The 19,201-nt window shown below is 38.7% G+C and overlaps 1 protein-coding gene across 1 annotated transcript in view; it reads left to right on the top strand.

Annotated features, from left to right (window-relative positions):
• The window catches only part of LOC149262033 (uncharacterized), a 296,604-nt gene that overhangs the window by 258,799 nt on the left and 18,604 nt on the right, over nucleotides 1-19,201 (top strand). The window contains exon 4 of the mRNA XM_089374064.1: nucleotides 17,535-17,638. Within this exon, the coding sequence (XP_089230190.1) occupies nucleotides 17,535-17,638 (104 nt within the window). The remainder of the gene's footprint in view (nucleotides 1-17,534; nucleotides 17,639-19,201) is intronic.

Genomic DNA, 19,201 nt, shown 5'->3' with positions numbered 1-19,201 from the left:
TCCTCATCATTGCTACCCCTTTGTCGATGGCCTTTGGCTCTGAGACCCCTTTATCCCCATTTCATTCCATCATTATTCACCTACCACCTATTGATTGAGGGATGTACCAAGGACATGTCTTTTCCCTTAGGGGCTGGGAACACCTAATAGGGTTATCTATTAACCACTCCTACTTGGGGAGGTAACACTATTACGTCATCAAAGACCCAAATTTGGAAGAGAAACCTCGTATGAAGCATTGATTTGCCTTTGATTAACAAGCTTGGTTCACTCAGATGCACTAATGATTAATTGCATCTAGTGGTAAAGATGCAACATTGGACATTGCGTGTGATTAGAAGATGGTTTCTGTCATGGTTTGGGCAACTTAACTAGGGCCCAGGGCCACAAAGCAGCATTATGACACCCTCCAGGTGAAGCGTTGAGAGCCATGGGACTCCTACTACTTTTAGAGCATCATTCCATTCCATGGGCACCTACAACACCCCAGTAGTCTGCGCTTTACCTTGCATTATTCATGAGATGATGCACTTAGACCAGCATGCCCCCAGTTGACTTAGCAGTGTATATAAGGCTGGACAGCTGATCAAAGGCCCAAATGAGGTTTGTCTCACCCCTTGAGACATGGGAGGGCTAAAACCATCCTCTGAGCTCTCAACATTGGAGCAAAACGAGTCTATTTTATCACTAGGAGACCCATGCGGCCCATTTTGTGCCCCAAACACAAAGCTGGGGTCCACAAGATGATTTGCATGGAGATTTAGGGTCCAACCCCTAGATCATGATTTATGGAGCCCTCTACACTCGACTTGGTATTTGAAGAGCCCAACGCTTGCCCTATAAAGGGCTACACATGCATGACGTCGACATTTTGACCTCTTTGTGCGTTAATTGTTATGTTTCACATTGGCGATGTGGTTGGCTTGTAACCTCACCTAGTATTAGCCCATTATTTTATGACTTGAGGGGCTTTAGGTTAAAATTAGAGATCAATAGACATGTATAAATTGGAGGGAGATCATGTTGGCATTATGATTCAAGTGTTGTCCTTGATGGCAACTCACTCAGTGGATGGTACAGGTGCTCAGAGGTTGGTACAGGTGATGGCAACTTAATCAGAAGACAGATCTCAGTACAGCATGCCAAGGAAGCTCATACACGCCGTTTCGTTAAGCCCAAGTCGCGTGTACACGCTAGTTCGATTCAGAAAAAGCGCGTGTATGTGGAAAGGTTCCTTTGGTTCATGGTGGTTAGTCCTTGGAAGTTGTGCCTATGATTTCGGACCATTATGTCTCGACGGGCGTGTCGATCCCTAGTTTTAAAGTTGATGGTATTGTGTTACTATGGTTTTGACTCTTGGTATTGAGAAAGGCCTAAGGCTATATAAGGAGAAGAAGATCATGAGGCAAAGATCATCTTTCGACAAGGCATGAATATCTAAGAGAGAAAGAGATCTGATATGCAGGTTCTGAGTTGCATGATCTAAGCCAAGGAGAGATCACATCGGTTGATGGAAGACTAGATCTAAGGATAGACCGGGATCTAATGGTTTGAAATGCACTATCATGATATGGTTGATTATGCGTATTTCTAGATCTGCATATTGTCGCAATGTTACGTTCTGGGTCTAACTAATATCTGGTACAGCTGCAAATTGAGAAAGTTTATTTTTAGATCTGTACGCAGGTTGGCTTCGGTAAAAGAGCGTGTACACGCGGTTTCGGCTCATTAAAGTAGCGTATATCTTTTGAAGCTTGATTTTGGGTTTACAGTGGGGTCTGACTGTTATTGCAGAGTTCTGTAGTCTGCTCTGTGTTCTGGTAACTGGTGATTGACAGGGTTCAGTGGTTCAGTGATTCAAAGTTTGGTTGTCTTATGCTTCAATGATCTGTTGTGGAAATTGAATGAATTGTGGTCTTCAGATTGTAATGTTGTGCTTCAGGAATATCCAAGTCTGAAAATGTATGAAAAGTGATACCTGGAAGAAGGAAGATTGTAGGTCAGCACCTACGTACTAGTATCTTGGCTAGTACAAGAGCAAAGGGGGTTGGAGCTCCCTTCCAAGGAAGTTTGGAGAACGAGAGAAGGTTGAAGCCTTCTGCAGGTTGTAGCCTGCGTACTGGTATAAGGCTGCACCAGTACAAAAGATTGTAAACTGAAGTTTCATATTAAAGAAAGATAGAGACAACTTGCAGCAGGTGGTTTTCACCCACATTGGGTTTCCACCTTATATCTTGGTGTTCATGTGTGTGGCTTTTTATCTGTTCTGTTATACTGCACATGTTTACTGTTAATATGATGAATAATGTCCTGATGCACTTAATTGAAGAATAAGCTAACTAAATTGTGAGTTTTCTGCTTATACGCTGTTTTACTTCGTCACAGTAGCGTGTACACGCTGGTTCACTTAACTGAAGTAGCGTATATGTTTCTGGGCATAGAAAAAGTTTGATTACTCTGATAATACTGATTCACCCCCCCTCTCAGTATTATTTCCAACAATTGGTATCAGAGCAGGTCCTTCAGAGAAGCTTGATCGCTTGAAGGAAGATCATTCATCATGAGCAACTACGAGAAAGAAGCATCAATCAGGCCACCGGTTTTTGATGGAACAAATTTCAATTATTGGAAGGTAAGAGTTACTGCATATCTTCAATCTCTTGGTACAGAAGTTTGGGACATTGTAGAAACAGGCTATGCTTTTCCTTCATCTACTCCTACAGATCCAGCTGAGAAAAAGGCATATGAAACAAATGCAAAAGCAGTCAGTACTCTATTAGGAAGTATATCTCAAACAGAATTCATGAAGGTCATGCACTTCAAATCAGCAAAAGAAATATGGGACAAAATGATCACTAGCTATGAAGGAGATGAACAGGTAAAGCAAGCTAAACTTCAAACACTCAGGATTCAATATGAGACTCTCAAGATGTATAATGATGAAAGTGTGGCTAATTATTTTCTTCGGGTAGATGAGATTGTTAATTGTATGAAAAATTTGGGTGAAGAAATAAGAGAAACTATAGTAGTTCAAAAGATTCTAAGATCTTTATCCCCCAAGTTTGAATCTAAAGTATCTGCAATAGAAGAAAAAGAAAATCTCCGTGTTCTCACTATGTCTCAGCTACATGGAATTCTAACCGCTTATGAAATGAGAAAGGGAGGTCCATCTGACAGAAGGGAAGCTGCTTTTAAGGCATCAGGAAAAGAAGATTACTATGAAGCAAGCCATGTTCCAGAAGAAGAGGAAGAGGAATCAAATTTTGTCAGAAATCTTCAAAGGGGTTCTGGAAGGTTCAGAGGTAAGCTACCTTTCAAATGCTTTGCTTGTGGGAAAGTAGGTCATTATGCAGCAAAATGTCCTTATAAGGATAAAGGAAAAGAACCTGCTAGATGGAACAAGAAACAAAGTGCAAATAGGAAAAGCTACTACACCCATGAAGATAGTGATGGCTTATCAAACAGTGATGAAGATGAACAAGGTAATAAATATAAGCTGTTAATGGCATTTGAAGATGATGATTATGAGGATGCTATAGATGTGGATAATCTCTATAATGAAATCACTAGACTCAAGAGAGGCATAGAAGAAAAGAATGTGATCATTGATACTTTGCAATTTCAAATTGATGAAAAGGAAAAACATCTTGAAAAACTAGAAGGTGAAATTGTTGGTCTCAGAAAAGAAATTGAGAAAACAAAAGCTATTAATCTTAAATTTGTCAAAGGATCTGAAACTTTGGATGAGATTATCAGTGTGCAGCGGTCTCCTCTAAACAAGACAGGTTTGGGCTATAATGGAGAAACCTCTCAAGCATCCACCTCAAAAAGTTATCTTGATGCAGCAAGAGGAAATGAGCGGAAGAACAATGAAGATAATCAGGTAAAGCAGGGACGAGTTACAAACAGAAACTATCAGGGACAATCCTCCTTAAGGATGAACAAAAGCTACAACCAACCACAGGTAAAATCTTCTCAGTTTGGCTCAAGAATAGATGAAAATAGAAATTACAATCAGTTGGCTGGTAGATTCAATAACCGCAGAAGCTTCTTCAATGGACAATGCTTTTCTTGCCACAACTTTGGTCACAGAGCAGCTCAATGTGTTGCATATAAAACAATCATGACTAGGGAAGCTCAAAAAAAAGAAGTATGACAGGGATTACAAAAAGGACCTATAACAACTTTTCGGTGCTTGAAAATGAAGTTGAATGTTCTATTTGCAATAATTTTGGTCATAAAGACTCTGAATGCAGGAGCAGGTTTCAGGAGAAAAAGGAACAAGCCACAAGCACCAAAACATGGAGAATAAAGGAACCTCAAACAGAAAGATGTGGGATAGCATTTTATGCAGAAGGACAGGAAAATCTATGGTACATTGACAGTGGATGTTCGAAACATATGACAGGTGATAAAGAAAAACTTGAATCTTATTCTACTTTAGAAAAGGGAAAGAAAGTTTCTTTTGGGAATGATACTCCTGCAACTATAAAAGGAAAAGGTATTGCTCCTTTGAAAGAAAAGGTCAAGGCTGGAAATGTTTTGTATGTTGATGGATTGAAGCATAATCTTCTAAGTGTCAGCCAGATGTGTGATCAAAAAACAGAGGTTATTTTCAGATCGAATGGATGTCTTGTTCGTGATCTTGATACAGGTAAAACAGTTCTCAAAGGCAAAAGAACTCCAAATAATCTGTACATATTTGAAGAAGGACAACAACAATGCTATCTTAGCAAGGATGAAGAGCACTGGTTATGGCATCGAAGGTTGGGACATCTAAGCTTCTCACAAATAAGGAAAGCATGCAAATATCAGGCAGTTCGCGATCTTCCAGATATCAAAATTCCAGACAACACCATATGCAAATCTTGTCAGTTTGGAAAGCAGACCAGAACTAACTTTCCAGAGAAGGAAGGATCAGCTAGCTTGCCTCTTGAGCTAGTCCATACAGATGTATGTGGTCCATTTAGGAAAAGGACACCTCGAGGGGAAGAATATCTGATATTATTCATTGATGATTTCTCAAGGTTTGTTTGGTTAGGGCTTATGAAGCACAAAGATGAAGCATTCGAAAAATTCAAATCCTTCAAAGCATTGGCTGAAAATGAATCAGGACACAAAATCAAGTGCCTCAGATCTGACAGAGGTGGGGAGTTCACATCAAATGAATTTTTTGATTTCTGCGATGAACATGGGATAAGAAGAGAATTCTCTACAGCTAGAACTCCTCAGCAAAATGGGGTTGTGGAAAGAATGAACAGAACTATCCAACAAATGGCTCGTGCTATGCTCGATGAATCAGGTACTCCTGCAACCTTCTGGGGAGAAGCCGCACATGCTGCTGTTATCATTCTTAACAAAACAAATGTCCGAGTAAACAGCACTCAAACACCTCATGAGCTTTGGAGTGGTAAAACTCCTTCCGTGAAGCATTTCAAAATCTTTGGGAGCAAATGTTATATTAAGAATACTGATGAGAAACTTGGCAAACTTGAACCTAGAGCAGATGAGGGCATTCTTCTTGGTTATTCTCCACATAGCAAAGCATACAAGTGCTACAATAAAAGACTTGGCAGAATTGTTGACAGTATTGATATAGTGGTTGATGAGAAGGGATATATTCCTAGGCAAGTTCATCATGAAGAAGATGAAGGTTACTCTCAAAGGCGAAATGATGAAGAAGAAGAACCTCAAGAAGAAGAAGAATCTCAAGAAGAACCAGAGGAGCAGACAAGAATAGAAGAGAAGACTCCATCCAGATATGTCCAAAAGAATCATCCAGAAACTCAGATTGTGGGGCAGAAAGAAGCAGGAGTACAAACAAGAAGGACACTTGCAGAAGCTTCAAGCTACTTGGCTCTACTCTCCTCCATTGAACCACAAAATGTGAAAGAAGCATGCAAAGATGAATGTTGGGTCAAAGCAATGGATGAAGAACTTGAGCAAATCGAAAGGAACAACACTTGGGAATTAGTTCCTAGACCAAAAGATAAGAATGTAATAGGAACAAAATGGGTCTTCAAGAATAAGTTAAATGAAAATGGAGAAGTAATTAGAAACAAGGCCAGACTTGTTTGTAAAGGGTATGCACAACAAGAAGGAATAGATTTTGAAGAGAACTTTGCTCCTGTGGCAAGACTAGAGGCCATCCGAATGTTCCTTGCTCTCTCAAGCTTTCAAAACTTCAAGGTATTTCAAATGGACGTGAAATCAGCCTTCCTGAATGGAGACTTAGAAGAAGAAGTATATATTGAGCAGCCAGATGGGTTCATTCTTGGGAATGATCCAAACCTTGTATGCAGATTGAAAAAGGCTCTCTATGGGCTCAAACAAGCTCCAAGGGCTTGGTACTATCGGTTGGACAAATATCTTCACCAACAAGGCTTTTCAAAAGGATCAGCAGATAGCAATCTCTATATAAAAGTTGAAAATAACAAATTGCTAATTCTTGTTGTTTATGTAGATGATATTATTTTTGGCAGCAATGAAGAGACTATGAGTCAAAACTTTGCCTTGGTTATGCAGAAAGAATTCGAAATGTCACTTCTTGGAGAATTGACATATTTTCTTGGATTGCAAATCCAACAAAATGAAGGAGGTATCTTCTTGTCTCAAACCAAATACCTCAAGCAGATCTTGAAGAAGTATGGCATGGAAGAGTCAAAACCAGTATGTACACCCATGGTTACAGGATGCAGCCTCAGTGCAAATGATGAATCAGCAGCAGTTCACCAACCCACTTATAGATCCATGATTGGGAGTTTGCTTTATTTGGCAGGTACTCGACCAGATATTACACATGCAGTAGGAATGGTTGGAAGATTTCAAGCCAACCCAAAGGAAACTCATCTTCAGGCAGTCAAAAGAATCTTCAAATATCTTCAAGGGACCCAAAACTATGGCTTATGGTATCCTAGAAATACAGATCTCACTCTTCATGCTTACACAGATGCAGATTGGGCTGGAAGTGTGGATGATAGGAAAAGCACAAGTGGAGGTGCTTTCTTCATGGGTTCCAGATTAGTATCTTGGTTCAGCAAGAAACAAAGTTCGATTGCCTTATCTACAGCTGAAGCAGAATATGTGGCTGCAGCATCTTGTTGCACACAACTTCTTTGGATGATGCAGACCTTGCAGGACTTTCAAATCACTTGCACTCCACCTGTCTCTATCTTATGTGATAATACAAGTGCAATCAGCATTTCAAAGAATCCAGTCATGCACTCAAAGACCAAGCACATACCAATCAAGTACCATTTTCTTCGGGAACAAGTGCTTGAGCAGAAGGTCAAGTTGGAGTATGTTCCTTCTAAGGAGCAAGTTGCTGATATTCTCACAAAACCACTGCCCAGGGAAACTTTTGAATATCTCAGACAAAAGCTGGGAGTAGTTGATGCTTCATCCTGTTGTTGAAATTTGTTTGTTCTACAGAAAAGTTGGTATACGCAGGTTACGGAAGGGGTATGCGCGTATACACGCGGATTCATGATGGGTAAGTCGCGTGTATTCTGGACGCTTGTTGCAGAAAGAATATCCGCGTACATACGCTGTTTTATACAGGATAAAGCGCGTATATGAAGTTCTGAACAGCAAGGGAAAACTCTGAAGTTCTGAACAGCAATGGGAATGTCAGAATTATTCAGGCACAGTTTCAGGGAGTGCAACAGGCACAGGTTCAGGGGGAGCAGCTCAAAAGTCTCATAAAGCATTGTTGGCATTCAGATGTTTTGGTTGTTGGTTTCAGGAGAAGGAGCTCAGAAAGAAATTCTAGTTGCTGATCTAACAAGATGTTTATCAGATGCTACTGGTGTCTTTCCTAAGTCTTGGTCTAGATCTGTTGTCTCTATGTCATGTATCTCTCTTGTCTCTTTTATGGTGTCAAGGTCATGTAACGGCCTTTGTTGGTTTCCCCACTATGCCTGGGATGAATGCTGTAATATAAAGTGGTTGTTTCTGATATGTTATGGTTGTATGTATTGAGTCCTTGATGATAGAAAGGTCCCTTATGGTGTATAAGTCTTGGTTCTTGTTTAAGAACATCTTTTGCAGATCGGGCCTACTGTCAGGGGGAGCACGAGTCAGCACAGCCAAGCAGAGGTATCAGCATGTCCTCAGGGGGAGCATAGCCCTTTGCCCTTGATGTCAAAGGGGGAGAGTGACTTGGTGTGGTGGTTGCCATCAAGTCCAAAGGGGGAGATTGTTGGCATTATGATTCAAGTGTTGTCCTTGATGGCAACTCACTCAGTGGATGGTACAGGTGCTCAGAGGTTGGTACAGGTGATGGCAACTTAATCAGAAGACAGATCTCAGTACAGCATGCCAAGGAAGCTCATACACGCCGTTTCGTTAAGCCCAAGTCGCGTGTACACGCTAGTTCGATTCAGAAAAAGCGCGTGTATGTGGAAAGGTTCCTTTGGTTCATGGTGGTTAGTCCTTGGAAGTTGTGCCTATGATTTCGGACCATTATGTCTCGACGGGCGTGTCGATCCCTAGTTTTAAAGTTGATGGTATTGTGTTACTATGGTTTTGACTCTTGGTATTGAGAAAGGCCTAAGGCTATATAAGGAGAAGAAGATCATTAGGCAAAGATCATCTTTCGACAAGGCATGAATATCTAAGAGAGAAAGAGATCTGATATGCAGGTTCTGAGTTGCATGATCTAAGCCAAGGAGAGATCACATCGGTTGATGGAAGACTAGATCTAAGGATAGATCGGGATCTAATGGTTTGAAATGCACTATCATGATATGGTTGATTATGCGTATTTCTAGATCTGCATATTGTCGCAATGTTACGTTCTGGGTCTAACTAATATCTGGTACAGCTGCAAATTGAGAAAGTTTATTTTTAGATCTGTACGCAGGTTGGCTTCGGTAAAAGAGCGTGTACACGCGGTTTCGGCTCATTAAAGTAGCGTATATCTTTTGAAGCTTGATTTTGGGTTTACAGTGGGGTCTGACTGTTATTGCAGAGTTCTGTAGTCTGCTCTGTGTTCTGGTAACTGGTGATTGACAGGGTTCAGTGGTTCAGTGATTCAAAGTTTGGTTGTCTTATGCTTCAATGATCTGTTGTGGAAATTGAATGAATTGTGGTCTTCAGATTGTAATGTTGTGCTTCAGGAATATCCAAGTCTGAAAATATATGAAAAGTGATACCTGGAAGAAGGAAGATTGTAGGTCAGCACCTACGTACTAGTATCTTGGCTAGTACAAGAGCAAAGGGGGTTGGAGCTCCCTTCCAAGGAAGTTTGGAGAACGAGAGAAGGTTGAAGCCTTCTGCAGGTTGTAGCCTGCGTACTGGTATAAGGCTGCACCAGTACAAAAGATTGTAAACTGAAGTTTCATATTAAAGAAAGATAGAGACAACTTGCAGCAGGTGGTTTTCACCCACATTGGGTTTCCACCTTATATCTTGGTGTTCATGTGTGTGGCTTTTTATCTGTTCTGTTATACTGCACATGTTTACTGTTAATATGATGAATAATGTCCTGATGCACTTAATTGAAGAATAAGCTAACTAAATTGTGAGTTTTCTGCTTATACGCTGTTTTACTTCGTCACAGTAGCGTGTACACGCTGGTTCACTTAACTGAAGTAGCGTATATGTTTCTGGGCATAGAAAAAGTTTGATTACTCTGATAATACTGATTCACCCCCCCTCTCAGTATTATTTCCAACAGATCATTTCATTCTCTCATCGTCATTGCTTGGAGAATTCAGACCTCATAAGAGAATTCACACTTGTTTCTTCTTTGCTATTGGAGATTCTTAGAATGCTTTTTGATGTTTGGAAGCTATTTTGGATTGTCTTTGGAACTATTTCTTTGGGGAATGGATGGATATATTACATGTTATCTTGTAGTGCCTATTGTTGAAGATTATCATTTTGAATTTGTCTAATGTATGGAATTGTGCTTGATTGTGCCCTACTTTGATGAAAATATATTTTAATGGCTATCTAGTTGAGAATTGCCTATGTTACTAATTGTATAACATATAATGAATGTTCCTAGTGGAGGAATTCTTATAACTCTCCATCAAACTCCATTTATCATTGAGTGGGTAAATGTTAGAATTTTGATACCTATGGCGTCAAATGTTGGCTCCCTTAGCAACAAATTAGGCTTCTCTATCACATCCTTGACTCCATATGCCTAAAGGACAAGGCACTAGTCTAAGTCTTTGGTGATCATCTCAAAAATTTCTCCATAAATTTCTCTCCTTAAATTAGGACTTTTTAAGGCTAGAGAGAAAAACTAGGGCTTGGAGCAAAATTTTAGGGAGGAGGCTTTTTGGTGGGTTGAGAGCCTAAACATCAAGAGGTAGGCCTTGGCTACGTGACCTATCATTTTGGTGGGCATCCACTCATTTCATCTATAAAATCTCTTGCCCTAGGTCTTGCCCTAAGAGGGAAACCCCAGTTTCTTCTCCCTCAACTTGAGGACTTTCTTGAGGGTTTCATGAGCCTTGGAATAACTTATTATCTTTGTAAGAAACCCATTCCCTTTGTTTTTGACCTTGTGAATACCTATCACTATCGAAAAACCTTAAAACCCTAGGTGCTGACCCTTTTTTTCTAGAGTTTTTCTTACAAAGCGTTTTGCTTCCTTCAACCCTTGAGCCATTAGTGAGCCTCTCTCTTGAATGAGCTCTAGTTTGATCACTTTATGCCTTATACCTAGCATATCTATTTTAAGTGATCTCCCTCCTACTGAGACTCCTCCCATTGGTGAAAGTCCGTAAAGAGCAGGGGGTTTTGGCTAAGGTGAAATTGAGCCTTTACCCCATTGTTAGCACTTTGTCTAGTTATTGTCTTATAAGGTTTCCTTCTCCAAGGTCTGCTAGATTTTGTGATAACATGTCTCATATGTTTGGAACAAACTTATGAAGATTAAACATTAGCTAATTGGAAACCTAAAGTGGGAGATTAGAGATGAATCATTGGTGGAAATCGGATTGGACACCATCAGAGGGTTCTTAGAAAACCATTCCTTGCCCTGTCATCTCATTAGATACATCCATGAAAAGGGTATTTATTTTTTACACCATATGTTGAAGGATGCTGATTCGATCCATCACATGCTCCAGTGACATGGGGCTGATCGGGGGATTCACTGAGATTTGGGACATATATGTGCTAAATTTATACACGATTGATGTATGCTTAACAGGTAAGTCTGATTACTTGACATGGGGTGGAAGTGTTATTCAGGGACACATCTCTGTAAAGGAGATTTACTTATACATATCTCAATCTCTTTTAATGGATGGGGAAGGCTCGTGGTATGGGAAGGCTTGGAAGTGGAGATTTCCACTGAAACTCAAATGTTTTGGGTGGTTGGTCTTGAAAAACAAAATATTAACTTGGGAAAATTTATGTAAGAGAGGATTTGCAAGACCAGGCAATTGTGCCATGTGCACGAAAGATATTGAGGATATAAATCACCTTTTCTTCGTATGTCCCTTTGTTGTTTCCATATGGATTGGTGTTACAAAAATTCTAAATTTTATTGCTGGTTGGAACTCAAATCTGTGGAGGATTGTTTGATGGAATGGAAGAAAGAGTATAAGGAATACAAAACTCTTCCTTTTTATATATTTTGGGGAATTTGGAGGAGCATAAATGCTCTTATATTTGAAAATATCCCATTGGATACTATTAGGATGTGTGTAAACATTGGTGCATATTTCAATGAGATTGGGCTTGCAGTTAATAGGAAAAAACAAAGGAGCATACAACAATTGGAAATTGAAACATATATCTTGTGGGGTTTTTAGATGGTGCAGCGAATTCAAGCGAATGTGGCAGTGAGGCGTACATTGTTCTTGAACTTGGACAATATTATTATTTCTATTGGAACAATGGTTTTGGCGTTAATTCTCGAGCTGAGATTATTGCACTATGGGGAATCCTGTTTTGTGCCAAATGGTTATAACTAGAGACTTTAGATGTCTTGGGGGATTCCAAAATTGTAATTGATTGGCAAACGAAAGAAACACTTTCAATCCCCCTAGGCTTTCGAAATGGATGATTAGAATCTAAGAGTTGACTAGACACTTTAGATCGGTGACATTTACACATATATACAGAGAATTGAATTGTATCGCTGACATTCTCTCAAAAAAGGGACATAGATATAATCTGAGGGAGATCAATTACGAAGCATACAACAATGGTGCAATCCAAAGGATAGGAAAGTTTCAATAACTTACAATTCTTCTTTTTGTTGTTGATCATTAGGAAATTACTTTAGATGTTGTTATATTTTGACATTTTGTATAATTTGCTTCCAATTTTTGGTAATGCAGTCCCAAGGGCTTATATGGTGCCAAATTGGTTTATTATGTAAAACTCAGCGATAGATTAGATGCTAGATATATTTGAATACAACGATATATCTGCTTGATGGAAACAATTTTTTATAATACAAAGCATGTTGGTTTTCTTTTCTTGAAAAAAAAAGTAGGAAAACATTTACAAAATACCCGTTAGGGTTCAAGGAGTTGCAGAATTACAACCATGAATCGCAAAATCAAATTAAACTACTTGAGTGGAAGTTAATTCAAAAGGAAAACATAATTGATCACATGGTTGATACAGTAAATTTAGCAAATGATATTATCTAAAAGGTTGATGCAAGATGTGACATGAAGGATCTAATAGAGAAGATTGATACATGTGATGCAAAGGAGCTTATTAAAAAGGTAGGTGAAACATATGGCACAAAAAGTGTCATACAAATGGTTGATGCAACTTGTAGATGGTTGATGCTAATTGTAATGTTCCTTTTTCTAGACATGGACAACAAAGACCATATCAGTAGCCTAGCCATTCCCATATGCTACAAATTGAAATACATTTTGAAATCTCAGGAAATGAATTAATTAAAAAAGGTGACTTAGGGAAGTCCTAATTCCCCGGATCTAGAGGAGTTAATTTGCTTGACCTTGGAAGCGAAGTCTGTGTACGAGCTAAAAAAATCTAGTTTTACTTCTAGGGTTTTATTGCCATCGAAAAAGGCCTGTGCAGGTAGGTATCAGTCACAGTGCGTAGAGTGACATGCAAACACAGGTCCAGTTGATGCAGTAGAGAACATAGTGAAAGTATCTATTCGGAGAGACCGAAAATAATAGTTGGCAAAGGCAACTGACAAAGTATTGGACTTGGTTTTTGGTACGGATATTTTCCGAGATAAAGTAGCAGGTTTAAGCAAAAGGGCTGTGGTTGATCGATGGGAATTCACAGACATGGGTGGGCTAAAGATGAAGGATTTGGTCGCCACACATTGGGAACCCATTCCGCTTTACAAGCCTAAAATTAGTATGCTACTTAACAATTGGTATTGCTTCCATTTCCTTCATCCCAAGGATGCGGCCAAGATTCTGGATTTTCCATGGGTGTAGGGGCGAAGTTATTTGTGCTTACATCATTGGTATATGGGGTTCTTCATAGACAATTTATGTGGGTGAAGCTCCTTGGACTTCCATTAGAGCTTTAGACTCAAAACGCCCTGTTGCAAATTTGGTATAAGATAGGAAAATGTATCTACCTGGACGACCACAACTTGGGTGGTTTGGATAAATGCCTGGCTTGAATATTATTCGAGATGGACTTCTCTGGTGGCGTACCAAATGAAATGGATTTAAAATGGGGCTATTATGTACATCGACAATGCATTTATTACTGGGTTATTCCATTCTGATGTCTGGGATGTCATCAGACAAGACATCTGGTGGTAAAATGTCCTTTGAGATTTTGGGGCTCAAATTTTGAATTTTCGTTGAAGGATGTGTTGACCACGGAAGTGTACCCCAAATTTTTTTAAGGCTCCATACCCGAGGATGTATCAAAGGCTTCATGTACCATCAAAGTTCACTATATCATCATAGTTTTTCAACTCTATTGCTTCTTCTGTTGTACTCAGATTCCACAAGCCTTGTAGGGATGATGTAAAGTGATGCTAGTATTATGAGTTGTGTCATGTAACAGACCTAGGTAACTTGGGACCTTGTCATCAAGTGAGTTTACTCTAGGAGAATTTTTTTTTTTTTTTTTTTCACTTGGTTAATTATTAGGTGCTTACGAAAACTTAATAATTAATTGAATTTTTTCCTCCAAGCATAACCCCAAAGCCGGAGTGTGGCGTGATGACTAGGCCTTGGGTGAGTCCTAGTGTCTAGAGTCATTGTATATTACCATACTAGATCATTTGTAAAATTTCGTGGAATTTGATTAGGTTTAGAGGTCATTTTTAAATTTCCCGCAGGGTGGAAATTTGAATAAAATCTAAGTGTAAAATGTAATAAGTGGTGTCTAGAGAAGTTGTATGGGTTATGTGTGCTCAAAATTACACCTCTCACCCTCAACTTTCTACCATAACACACTTTGAGGGGTAAAATATAAATTCTAGACCCTTAAAACCCACTTTTCCTAAGTTTTGTGGAAAATGTAGCAATAAATTAGCCCAACAATCAAATAAATGGAGAAAAATAAATATGCACACATGCTCAAATGATGTGGAAATTTATCTAAAAGTCAAAGTTGAGTTACCAAGTGATGTGAACTTCACATAAGCCACAAATCAAGCAAATTGAATATTTTGTGGAGAAGACAACGAGTTCCACTAACAAGATCCGCGATTTGAGGAAGTTAACTCGAGCTTCAAGGAGATATCATGAGTTGACTTGAGATTGGATTAGAGTTTATTTGAGTGAGGTGGAGAGTGGTCTTCTACCACTCCACTTCACTCTCCCACATTGCTCCCTCATCAAGGATTGCATGGGCCTCTAAGGAAGAAATCAGGTTGCCACTTGGGAAATTCGAATTTGCATGAAGAAGCATTGGGATTGTCACTTGCTTGTCTTGGGATTGTCATCATTTGCCTTGGGATTGGCTCCAAAGCTTCTATATATAGAGCTATGGGCTCTCACTATGGAATGATTGATACGAGCTACTAAGCTTGAGGATACTCTGCTGGATTGTACACCTTTTTGCAAATTAATACAAAAGACTTTGGGGTTGCATTTGAGGTGTTTTTCTCCTTGTGTATGGTAATATTTTAATATTCTTGCCCTTGTTTCTTCTACTTATTTCATTATGCTATTATTTCCATTACGCTTTTCAAGTTGTGTTGATGTATAACTATCTTACATTAGCATACGGATTATTTACTTGCTCTAGATAGAGAAATGCTTTAGCTGATGTCCAATATATTTCTAGAATTTTCTCATCACATGTGGATCTAATTTGTCTAGGTGAAGTTGTGTAGAAAATCTTTCTTTCGTTCAAGCTTCAAGTGTGAGGGGAAGTTCTCGGAGGAACCAACCCACTCTTGAAATACTCAAGGAGAACCCACATTTGTCAATTTCCAAAGCCTCATCTTTCGAATTTGTCTTGCAGGGATTTCTTTTGGGCTTGGGGCTCATATGTCAAGCATAATTCATTTAATATTTATTTCTCAAAGTATTGTGCTTCATTTTCTCTAATTTTGCTATTAGAGCCAAATTATGGCTAAGCAAAGAGGAAAGTTTACTCATACTCTTTAGCTTAGCCTTTGTAGACTATTGTACATATACATTTGTAATTTTCTTGATTAATTTCATAGCTAACACTTGGTTTGTTTTGCAACCCTTTCTAACTTGTTCTGGTGGTAGCTTGTGAGATTCATTGTTTGAAACTTTAACAAATTGTGTGCAAGACCTTGGGCTCTCACTTCAACACTAGTTTTCAAGGGAGGTCGTGGGATTTTGTGAGGGCTGTTGATTTTGTTTCGCAAGGGCTGAGAGCTAGAGGAGGCTTAACCTCTCTCCTATTGCATGCATTGTGATTGTGAAGTCGCTGATTTGTGAATACGAAAACAGTCCACACATTGGGCAGATTCACAATAACATGTAAACATTTGTCCAAGTTTCAGACTTTAGAGGCCCTTTCTTTATGCCATTCTTTTCCCAATTACTTTGGGCATCTAAGGAGGAAGTCTATTGCATCACAAGTACAAATTTTGTAAAGATCCCCTTTCTTTTTGAAGTTTCTTGAGAGGTCTCTTTTCATTGTAACTATTCACTAATAAAACGCTAAATTTTCTTGTGAGGGAGCTTGGATATTTCCCATGGTATCCCTTCTCCCCATTTAGAGGAGGGATCTTTGCTTGTGGGTGAACTAATCATCTTAGTTTGGTTACTCTAGTTCTCATTTGCTAATTTCATTTCACTCATGCATGATTAGTTTCTCACATAGTTCTCACATCCATTTTCATTTTAGCACAAGTGTGACATGTGTTTATTTCAATTTCTTGAGTGCTTGCATTGAGCTTCTATTACAACACATGCAATATTTAAAAAAGAAAAGAAAAAGCAAGCAAGTATTTTACACAATTGGCAAGCTTAAACTGGTTTAATTTAGCCATATTGGTTTCACAAGTCTCTTGAGCATTTTCCTTTATCATGGCCAAATTTAATTTATGTGGCGTCTTGGTTAATATTGAACATTCTTGTGTTGAAGCAATTTGGCACCGACTCTATTTCTTGCAAAGCAATTGTGGACTTGTGAAGTTTCACCTTCATTTCCATTTGAAGATATTGATAATTTTACTTCAGCATTGTCCATTATACTCAAGCACCAATACTTTATTTTGGAAGCAACAATATTTACTCCAACATCTCACTTAGTCACATTTTATTACTAATTGGCATTTCCAAAATTAACCTCCAACTTAAGTTGGTTGTGTAGACTTTAGGGACCCTCCACCCCTATTGACTCCTCATTGTGAGATCCGGATTTCCGGGCGAGGATGAGGTCTAGGGACCAGAGTTCAATTGAAACTTTGTTTTAGAATACAACTAATAAAATAAACCGAGAGCATCTCTACATCACAATTTCACTTTACTTGCAATACAACTGTCATATATTTGCAAATATCATCATTTTCTCAAGAAGCATTTGCTTTAGTGCAAGTATTTGGATCTTTTACTTTTGCAACAATTAGCTTTCTTGTATTTGGAATATCCTTCATTGGTGCAACTCTATTTCAAGTTATTTCATATATTTGTTGCTTTGATGGTCATTTTGCTCATGAGTAATTGATGTCATTATCTTGTCATTTGAGCATTTACTTTCAAGTACTATCTTCTTTATAGTTGCAATTGATGTTTATATGCTCATCCTGGTCTAACATTTGATTTTGCAGGATTGTCTATCATTGTATCTTGATTTCATTTTTTGGGCAAGCTATTGTTATTTACTTGAAGGCACTGGTCTATACATTTAATATATCATTGAAATTTTCTCATTTATTCATATGCTTGCTTAATTCTTGAAAACAAGTTATCTTTGACAAACAATCCACTTAACTTAATCTCCTAGAAACTCATATCATATAACTTTTCATTAGGGACCACCCCCCTTAGCTTACCTAGGAGAGAGATTTAACAGAGAGAGTTGGGAATAGGTGACAACCCCATATTTTAGTTTTTCCACCAAACCACACCTTGTGGGGTTAAGGGTTTTTTCTCACTAAACTTAGGTGTGTGTGCTAGGCGGCAACAACAGGATGGATCAACTCCCGCGCATTTGAAAGAGACCTTGTCGGGGCAGGATATAGCAAAAAGACATATTTCACCTATTATACATTCTGCGACAGGTATTGATCTTGATACCTTTTCATTTTCACCTTCTAATATTGAAATTCATAAAACTGTTTCTATAGTAGTTACAAATGGTGGAGTTTCTCCTGGTAATATTTCAGTGGGGGATAAAGATGAATCTATGCCTACATATACAAACCCCGTGATTAAGTCTGGGTCTATAGGAATTTCTTCTATATTTAGAGCCCTTTGCAATTTTGGGCCATGCCCTCCCTGCATTGGTATTGACACATGCCGCTCCTTTGGATGTAAATAATCCTACGTTTTCCAATGATTCTTGTAATTCCCCCATGGATTCTATTTCCCCCTAGATTCAATTCGGCTCGTGTGGGAATGAATTCCCCTACAAATTTTGCTAGTAGTGACTTGGACATTTTAAGGCATAACCCGACCTTCATATTTGAACCCTTTATAATTTATTCGATAATGGAATCCCCAAATTCCTTTCCATTAATTCCACGAACTACTCAGAATGTTACTATCAAGAAGAAGCAACGCAGGGGTAGACAAAAAGTGGTTCCTTTTTGGGAACATGAATTACAAGGCCACCATTTGGACTTTAATGGATCGTTGGATTCTATAACATCACTTCCCCATTCTGGTTCAGATGTTCATGCTCTTAGAGGACATTCGGCTATCGACAATGTTCCAACATGAAGATCATGTCCCTAAATATTAGGGGTTTAGGGAATGCCCCTAAAAGGAATTCCCTGAGACATTTGTTATTGGAACAAAGGCCATTTGTTATCCTTGTACAAGAAACTATGATCAAGGGATTTAAGTTTCGAGCATATTTTATGAAAATATGTCCGAGGTGGAAATTCTACTCTATGGTGCCCATAGACTCTTTAGGGGACTCGTTGCTATGTGGGATTCGAGTCGTTGTAAATTCTTGTCATTCAAAGCTTGTGCTAGTATTTTATTTACCGGTTTCAAAAGGGGGATCAAAATATAGAATACATATATTGAATTGTTATGCTCCCTATGTATCCAGATAGGATTTCTGGAATAGGCTGGACACTAGTTGGCTGCTAAGGATTAGGTCTGTCATTGTGGTGGGAGATTTAAATCTTACCGTCTCTTTGGGGAGGTTTGGGGCTCAAAAATAAATTGGATTTGTTAAGTGACTTTTTTAAGGAATTATTTTCTCAAAATCATTTGGTGGACATTCCCCTGAGTCCTCTTCTTCCCACCTAGAGGTATGGTCGCAGTGGACTGGCTGGAGTTGCTAAGAGATTGGATAGGTTTTTAGTCCATGAAAATTTTGTTGGAACAATTGGGATCTTCGCACGTGGATAAATTCAACTAGGTTGTCGGATCACTCACCTATATTTCTTAAATGGTGTGGTTATTGTACTTGGAAGGGTCTTCCCTTCAAGTTTAACCACACATGGTTAAAACAGTGTGAATTTGAGAAACTCGTTCATGATACATGGGAAAATAAGGAAAGTAAAAAATTGGTATCTCAGATGGATGTGGTTTATCAAAAACTAAAAGCTCTTAAGAAGGAAGTCAGAAGTTAGGAAAGAGAAATAAAGAAAAGGAACAAGCATGAACTT

Source organism: Pinus tabuliformis, chromosome 6, assembly GCF_031772625.1.
Source record: "Pinus tabuliformis cultivar Carrire ecotype Pingquan chromosome 6, CPIR1, whole genome shotgun sequence".
NCBI classification, from domain to species: Eukaryota; Viridiplantae; Streptophyta; class Pinopsida; order Pinales; family Pinaceae; genus Pinus; species Pinus tabuliformis.
The sequence above is the reverse complement of the archived record's forward strand: the minus strand, read 5'-3'. Positions and strand labels throughout refer to the sequence as shown.